Below are 9,365 nucleotides of genomic sequence, written 5' to 3'. Positions count from 1 at the left end.
TCCCTAATTACCAGTTTATGTCCATTGGGTTAGATGAAACAAAAGTGGCCACAAGTTGATAAATATTGAAGCTGGATGATAGTAGTTGAGTGAATATCCTCATAATGTTCTCTGTTTTTACATATGTGAAATTTTACTTAATAGAAAGTTAAAGATTATATGATGACTTGCAACTCCTTTTGTCAAGTAAAAGGCTTTATGTATTCTTTTTCCAGGGAAAGCTATGAAGAAATGGGTAGAGTCAATTGCTAAGATCATCAAGAGGAAGAAACAAGCTCAGGCAAATGGAATAAGCCACAATATTACCTTTGAAAGTCCACCACCACCAATTGAATGGCATATCAGCAAACCAGGACAGTTTGAATCATTTGATCTTATGACACTTCATCCAATAGAAATTGCACGTCAACTAACACTTTTGGAATCTGATCTTTATAGGTAGACAAAGTTAATTTGCTATTCTGTTTTTAAAAACCTTTTATTTACTTCTACGTATTTTAAAAACACTGCAAATTATTCATTGATGTTGTTGTTATGAAGTGCCGACAAGTCAGTTCCAACCCATAGTGACCCTGTATAGGGTTTCCGAGGAGCAGCTGGTGAGCTTGAACTGCTGACTTTGTAGTTCAAGTGGTTTTGCAGTCTGGCGCATTAACCCACAGCGCCACACCAGGACACATTATTCATAAGTACTTTAAAAAAACCAGATATTATTGTGATCTTGAGGGAAATCACATAGTTTTTAACTACAGTATATCCTGTGGTAAAGTTTTACCACATATCTTGCTGAGGCCTAGATCAGGGACTAGCAACCCTTCACTAGAGAGGAGTGGTAGGGGAAGACTAGTACAGTAAAACAGAACCACTTTCAAGTCTGTCACTTCATTACTTCTGTGTAGTTTTTCTGAGATTACCTTTGTTTGAGGTGGTCTAGCCAAGCCAGTTAGTATGAATGTTAGACTTTTGGCAGTAAAGTGAATCAAATATTGAGTGAGATGTGCTTTCTTTCAGCTATGAAGCAGCCACTGTGTCATACCACTACAGGCCTTACAGGCCAAAAAAAAAAAACCACCATTAATCATTCTGTCAGAAACTCCTTTGCCTTCAGGAGCCCCTTTAAAAATACCAATACTCTTGAGACATTATCTTATTTAGTAGCCAATTATTAACAAGGATTATACAGGGAAAAAGAAGAATATATGCAGCCATTAGTGCTAAAAGAGAATGTAGAAAAGCATTAGAGATAAACTTGGACTTCTTTAGAATTGTACCTCTGGTTTGCCCTGGCTGAACCATTTGGGATCAGACCTTTAACACACACCAGACGTTGTCAACATTTGATTTATAGCTTTGTTATATTTTAATACTTTGGATTTCATGTGACTTTTGTTTATCTTAATTAGGGATGAAGACACATAGTACCATATTAAATTTTTCTTCATAGAGTGTCTGTTAATATCATAAATGTCAGGAAAGTAAAAAGAAAAAAACATTTACCATTGTGTAGACCTGTTGTTAAGGTATGGAAATACCTTTGTTAAGAGATATGTGCATTATGGAAGAAGGGTTACTTAAGTGCCATCTAAGTCTAGTTTCAACTCTTAGTGACTCTGCGTAACAGAATAAAACACTGTCTGGTCCTGTGCCATCCTTACGATTGTTATGTTTGAGTTCATTGTTGCTGTTAATGTGTCAGTCCATCTTGGAGTTCTTTCTCTTTTTCGCTGAGCCTCCACTTTTCCAAGCATGGTGTCCTTCTCCAGGAACTGATGGCCATGTCTAAGAGAGTGAGAGACAAGTCTTGCTGTCCTTGCTGCTAAGGATCATTTGTGTTGTACTTGTTCTTTTGGCAATCCATGGTACTTTGATAATTCTTTGCCAACATCGTAATTCAGATATATTGATTCTTTTTACCATCTATCTTTTTCATTGTCCGACTTTCACATGCAAAATTCTACTTTACTATATTGTGAGATTTGGGTCAGGTACACCTTAGTTCTCAAACAGGTGTCTTTTCACTTGAACACTTTAAAAAGGTCTTTTTGCAGCAGATTTGCCTAATGCAGTACATTTAATTTCTTTTTATTGCAAATTGAGTGGGTTTACAGAACATATCATCACTTTTATATTCAACAAATCATATACTTTGCTCACTACAATGATTGTAATTCCTTCCATGTACCATCAGCTAATACTGTTTGCCTCAATTTACTTTAATTCTTGCAATTCTTCCTGTGTCTCTAACGATAATTTCTCTCCCTCTTATTAAATATTTTCTGCCCTGTTACCCAACTTAACATATGTCTGCTCTCTAATCAGTGAATAATTTCCCCTTCTTCTTCCCCTGTAACAATCACAGAATGTTTCTTTTATCAAGAAAACCTTTTCTTAACCTTTTAGTTTAATTTTGTGACTGCCGCTTTCATGAGTATTGATTGTGGATCCAAGCAAAATCTTTGACAACTTCAGTTTTTTCTCAGTTTATTATGATGCTATTTATTGGTACAGTTGTGAGGATTTTAGTTTTCTTTTCACTGAAGTGCAGTCCATACTGAAGGCTGAGCTCTTTGTTTTTCACCAGTAAGTACTGTTTAAATCCTCTTGGCTTCTATAGTAACTAAGGATCTGCTATTTTCTGTCTCTTGACTGATGCATTCAATTCATTGGTGTTCGACCTAATTATTGATAGGCATAAATTGAGGTCCTGGTGTGGTGCTGTGGGTTAATGCTCCAGACTGAAAAGCCATTTGAACTGCAAGGTTGGCGGTTCAAGCTCACCAGATGCTCCTCCGAAACCCTACACAGGGTCGTTATGGGTTGGAACCGACTTGAGGGCACTTTACAACAATAACAACAGTGAATTGATTACAGTCATTTTGCTGTTTGTGTTTTTTTGTGGTGCTGAGGGTTTCTTTGTTCGGTATGTTTTTCTGTGCCAAGTTCATTTTTGTATGTATGTTTTTTCTTGTCAATTTTTTCTATTTTAATGTATACAAAATCTTGGTGGATTTTCCTTTTCTTGATTTGATATGAAGATGTGCTAAGTATCTTTGAGGTTATCCTGTAATTAATTTCTTCCCCATTTTTAAACAGTCTTTTTTATCTTGAAATCTATTTGTCTTCAACACCATTTGGAATTCTGTAATTATAGTTTTCCCTCTTTTTGCTTTATAGCAGTCTTTATTATGGACTGATGTCTGATTCCTTTTCAGTCTTGTAGTTTTGTTTGAATCTGGATAATTCTATATTTGGATTGAATTTTGGGTGTTGTTGCTGTATGTGTCAGTCTCCCATTGCTGTCTGCTGTTGTTGGTTTTCAGTCTAAAGGACTCCCTTTAGTATTTTTTGTGAAGTTGGCTTGGTTTTTACAAGTTCTTTTAATTTCTGTTTATCTGGTTGTTTTCTCATTTTGCCCTTGTATTTGAGGGACAGTTTAGCCAGGCATATGATTCTTGGTTGGCAGTTCTTTTTGTTCAGAGTTTTGTATATATCTCCCCGTTGCCTTCTTGCCTGCATGGTTTCTGCTGAGAAATCTAAGCTTATTCTTACTGATTTTCCTTTGTAGGTGACATTTTGTTTTCCCCAGGTGTGTTTAGGTTTCTTTCCTTGTCTTTGATTTTGGAGAGCTTGATTATGATATATCTTGGTGATTTTCTTTTGGAGTGTACTACCTGGGGTTCATTAGGTCCTTGAATGCTTATCTTCTCATCTTTCATGATATTGGGGAAATTTTCTTACAGCAGCTTTTAGACTATCTTTCCTGTGATTTTCTTTGTCTCGTCATGTTTTTTCTAGAATTCTGATCACCCATATGTTATACCTTTTCGTGCAGTCCCACATGAATTTTTTCATGCAGTCCCACATGAACATTTTTGAGGTTTTTTTCATTCCTTTTTTCTGTTTTTTTTCTAGCTTACTAATATTTAGAGATTTATGTTCAAGCTCACTGATTTCTGGCTTCTGTTGGTTTAAATCTACTCTTTATCTCTTTCAATGTATTGTCCATTTCTGATATATTAGTATTAGTCATCTGGATTTCTGTTTCCAGGTTTTGTATTGTCTACAATCCTTTATCTGTTGTGCTTGATTGTTCCTGTAATGCTTTTCTTGAATTCTGACTTGTTTTCCCTGACCTTTTTGTCATTTGACAGAAATAAAAAATCATTTGAATTTATAAATATCATTATCCTGAATTCTTTTTCAGTTAGTTACAGTGCTTCTTTTTCCTCAAAAATATCTTTTAGTTCAGCCTCATTGGTCTCTTGTTTGAGCTACTTGGCCTTGTTTCTTCATGTGGACAGAAATTATCTGTTGCTTTCAAGGCATTTGTAGTGTTGTTGTATTTGTATTTGTATTTAGTTGATGAATGTATGTTGTATTTTTAGGCACTTACCAACTGCCTCCTGGTAGGTATGATCAAAATATGAACATGTACACTGCTCTTAGTTCACTGTTCTTGCAGTTCAGTTCAGGGTGAATATAGCTGATGACGGTTGTTGTCATTGATCCAGTGTATTTGTTGTTGTTAAGTGCTGTTGAGTTGATACTGACTCATAGTGATCTTGTATCCCTGTACAAGGAGCAGCTGATGGGTTTAAACTGTCAATCTTGTGGTTTGCAGTCCAGTGCTGATTCTACATCACCACATCAAGAGCCCAATCTGGTGTGTAGCAGCTGGTATTGACTCTAGTGGGATGGTAGAGAGTACCACTCTGGTTGGACTTTATGGTCGCATTTGCTGTATCATATAGGGTGAGGCAAGAAAACACACTCACAAGAGAGAAGGACACCAAACAAACCAACCAGCAGATAACAGTAAAATATAAATTAAGAATGCAGAAAGAAGAAGAAAAAGAACAAAAATAAATTTTTAAAACTGGATACTGCATTCACTCTACCAGTATGCCTGTGCACTACCAACTGGCCTCTTGCCTTCAGTCATTGGGGAAAGTTCAGAATGGTCCTGCTGGGTCTGTCTGGCTGCACAGATAACCAGTCTTTCCTTTCTTTTATTTTATTCTGTCTTCTCTATCCCATGCATTTGTTCAGCCACTTCTAGTGGGAAGCTAGTCTAAGGCTGGACAGGGCTGATTTTGCAGATTTGGAAAAGGGCCTGCCCAAGTGAGGTTATTGTGGATAACTCTTTCCCACGTCAGTGGTGTCCACAACCTCAGCCCCCACATCCAAATGCCTCTGACCACCTAGAAAGTGGGAGTTTCCATGGGCGTGTACAGTGGTGGAGGCTAACCTCCCCTCTGGTCACCAGGGGAGTGTGGGGAACCAGAGGGGGCCAGGGCATGCTTTTGACAATGAATGCAGCATCATATCTTTTCAAATCGTTATTCCTTGCATAGCAAATCATATTGTTATCAGATTAAAAATGACCAATAGCGGTTCATTTCTTCTCACTAGTGCCCAAGATAGCAATCTTTATGCATTCCATTTTCTTTATTTTTATGACTTTCAATTTTCCTATTTTCATACTTTATGCTTTCCACATTCCAGTTATTTATGGATGTTTCTAGGTGTTTCCTCTCATTTTGAGTTGTGCCCTACCAGTAAATGAAAGTCCGGAAACTTTGCTCTGTTCACATAATGAAGGTCAACTCTACTTGAGGAATCAGGTCTTCTTCTGTCACATTTGAAAAGTTTTCCAACTTGAGGCACTCATCTTCTGGCAGTATGCTGTTGTTGTTAAGTGTCATCGAGTCGATTCTGACCCATAGTGACCCTGTATAGGAGTTTCCAGTGAGCAGCTGGTGAGCTTGAACTGCCAACCTTGTGGTGCAAATTGACGTTTCAGTCCAGTGCATTAACTCACAGCACCACACCAGAACTCTTCTGGCAGTACATTGTTGTTAAGTGCCATCGAGTCGATCCCGACCCATAGCGACCCTGTAAGGGGTTTCTGAGGAACAGCTGGTGAACTTGAACCACCAACCTTGCAGTTAAAATGGCTTTGTAGTCTGGCGCATTAACCCATAGTGCTACACCAGGTATGTTGTTGTTAAGTGCCATTGAGTTGAGTCCGACCCATAGTGACGCTGTTTATGGTTTCCGAGGAACAGCTGGTGAGCTTGAACCGCCAGGTATAGCAGGCCCTAAATGGAGGCCTTTTGTAGTGCTATTGGATAAGCACTGGACCACAAGGTTGGTTTGAACCACAAGGCCAGTGGTTCAAACTCACCAGCTGCTCCTCAGAAACCTTATACAAGTTTACTAGAGTTGGAACTGACTCAACTGCACTTAACAACATTTGGAAGAAGAGTAACATATAAATCACTGACAGCATTTAATTTAAGGTAATTTTGTTTGAAAAACTAAGATTCTGGTAAAATAATAGCCACTTAAAACTTATTTCAAGCATTCTTAGCAAGTATCTATATGTACTCAATTTGCTCATTAAAAAAATGTTTTTAGTGAAGAGCCATGTTTGTAGGACATTGATAACAATACCACTGATTAGTTTTTTAATTGTGTGCTCCCCAACTTACTGTATACAATGATTTAGTATGTTCTTCAGCTCTGATTTTTACATTCCAAAAAATATAGAAAATAATATAATGAAAGCTTATGAACAAGAAATGCATACAAATAAAAAATACTTTGTGCAGTTCTCTCTAATCACATTCCCTTTTTATCTCCAATGAATAACCAATATATTTATTATTTGTATTTTATGTTTACTTAGTATGTATTCCTTTATTTTATATATACACATACACTCATGTTCATATAAACCATATGTAGCATTGTTGTACACATTTTAAAACAATTATGTTCATGTATTATTCTGAAAATTTTTTTTTTTTTTGCTTGAATTTTTCTGGAAGTTACTCCTATTTGTAAATGTAGCTCTAATTTGCTTTTTTTTAACTACTGTGTAGTATTCCACTATATAAATATTTTAACTGTTTTATCCAGTCTAGATTATATGGGATAGTTCTTGTAAATGTTTTCTTATAATTTGTCCATGAGTTTATCTGGAATATATGCCTAGGAGTAGAATTGCTGGGTCATCTACTGTTCTTATTTTTTTTAAGTTTGACAAGACTAACACGTGATTTCCTGTGGTTTAATGTCTTTTCCCTGAATGAGAGTATTTTTTACTGTGGTTCTATTCCTCTGAGGAATCCTTGTATGGTGCTAAGTGAATGTGTTGGACTGCAACGCTCACTAGCCACTCCTTGGAAACTATATGGGGGTCACTATGGGTTGGAACCGACTCAACAACAATTCCTTTTGTGAATTACCTCTTCATATATTTTTTCTTGTATCTGTTGGGCTAATTATATAATAATAACAACAATTCCTTTTGTGAATTACCCCTTCATATATTTTTTCTTGTATCTGTTGGGCTAATTATCTTAAGTTGCAGGAGATCTCTAAATAATTTTGATGCTAATCCTTTGTAAGTTAAGTTGCATTGGTTTTTGGTTCCACAGGAAAGTCCAACCTTCTGAACTTGTAGGAAGTGTGTGGACCAAAGAAGATAAAGAAATAAATTCTCCAAATTTATTAAAAATGATCCGTCATACCACAAATCTCACTCTCTGGTTTGAAAAGTAAGATTTTACTTTAATCTAATTATTTTTAGTAATCATAGTATTAAGTCACATTTAAGCTAAAATTCTGACTAAGTACATTTCTTGTTTTCTAAGTGAGGTGAAATAATTGTTTTCTAAGCCATAAAATCTTTCTCTGTGTGTATTAGGTGCATTGTGGAAGCAGAAAATTTTGAAGAACGTGTGGCAATACTAAGTAGAATTATAGAAATTCTGCAAGTTTTTCAAGATTTGAATAATTTCAATGGAGTATTGGAAATAGTCAGTGCAGTAAATTCAGTTTCAGTCTACAGACTAGACCATACATTTGAGGTAAGTTTTGGACTGTGAATATTTCATACTTTTAGAGGGAGATAAAATTAATATAAAAGAGATAGATACTTCTACCATTTATCTTTTTGAATCATATATTTGTAAAACCACTTTATTTTTCTAAACTCCATACATAAAGATATTAGAAAATACATGAGTACACACTAGTAAGCTTATAATCATCAAAGAATATGACTTACAATTATGTTTAATATACTTACCTAATGTAAAGAAGTTCCAAATATTGTTTCCAATTACATATTGACTGATGGTCTCAGATACAGTACAAGCATAAATATACAAATAATTTGAGTCATTTTTAGTATATGGTCATTAACATGGAGAGAACCCTTTCTAAAACCTAAATATATTTATTTTCATTTTCAATTACAAAATAGTATGTGTTTAGTGCCTACTGTAGAAAATTTTAGAAATACAGAAGTGTATGACAATGTGTAATTTTTTTAATAAACAAAATTGAGATCCTATTATATATAGGTTTTATGACCTGGAAACAATCTGAATGTCCATCAAAAGGAGAAGGATTGAATAAATTATCCTGTACTTATAGTGGGAAATGGGAGCCCTGGTATGGTGCTGTAGAATAAGCGCTGGATTGCTAACCTCAAGATTGGTAGTTGAAACCTACCATCTACTCCTTGGAAACCTTATACAGGGTCACTGTGAATGCGAACTGAGTGGGCAGCACTTAGCAACAACAGAAGATAGTGGAAAATATTGTTCAGCCATTAGAAAAAAGGTGAATTTGTTCTGTATGTATTGTCTTTGTAGAGTCTTTGTGATAGAGGGAAACAATAAGAAAACTTCAGGGTTAATGAGTATAATATAACTCTACAAAGGGGCTTCGGAAAATTGAATTAAAAGTTACTGAAAATTTCCCAAAAAACCTTTGAATAAGTCTAAACCTATAAATAGAAAATTGAGAAGAATTTCAAAGACCAAATTCATTTTCTAAATGGGTTGTGATTAGAGGGAAGTACAGGAAAAACTGCTTTTATGTATTCTACTTCATAGATGAATAATTTCTGATTTTGAAAACCACTGAGGATGGCATATCATTTTTAGAGACTAAAACTTTAGTTATTTTTCTTAAGTTATCATTAAATAGTCAGTATGTTGTTGTTGTTAAGTACCGTGGAGTTGGTTCCGACTCATAGCGACCCTGCACAGGGTTTCCGAGGCTGTAAATCTTTACTGGAGCAGAACGCCTCATCTTTCTCCCGCGGAACAGCTGGTAGTTTTGACTGCTGACCTTGTGGTTCACAGCCTGATTCGTAACCACTATGCTACCAGAGCTCCTAAATAGTCAGTATAGAACAGTATTTATTTTTAAGAACAAAATCAAAGAAAGCATCTGTATTCATAACATCCATTTTAAGTGTTTTTTCTCAATGCCATCTCCTTTATTACCCCTTCAGAGCCAGTCATCATTTGGAATATTGTGCTTCTTACACTCTTGCCTTTTGT

At 35.7% G+C, this 9,365-nt stretch overlaps 1 protein-coding gene across 2 annotated transcripts in view; it reads left to right on the top strand.

The window, feature by feature from the left end:
* Positions 1-9,365, top strand: part of SOS2 (son of sevenless homolog 2 (Drosophila)) — a 129,564-nt gene that overhangs the window by 96,239 nt on the left and 23,960 nt on the right. For both annotated transcript variants that reach the window (XM_006872334.1, XM_006872335.1), the window contains 3 exons: positions 216-438; positions 7,446-7,565; positions 7,715-7,877. In XM_006872334.1, the coding sequence (XP_006872396.1) occupies positions 216-438; positions 7,446-7,565; positions 7,715-7,877 (506 nt within the window). The remainder of the gene's footprint in view (positions 1-215; positions 439-7,445; positions 7,566-7,714; positions 7,878-9,365) is intronic.

This window comes from Chrysochloris asiatica, unplaced genomic scaffold, assembly GCF_000296735.1.
Source record: "Chrysochloris asiatica unplaced genomic scaffold, ChrAsi1.0 scaffold00194, whole genome shotgun sequence".
Lineage (NCBI taxonomy): Eukaryota > Metazoa > Chordata > Mammalia > Afrosoricida > Chrysochloridae > Chrysochloris > Chrysochloris asiatica.
The sequence above is the reverse complement of the archived record's forward strand: the minus strand, read 5'-3'. Positions and strand labels throughout refer to the sequence as shown.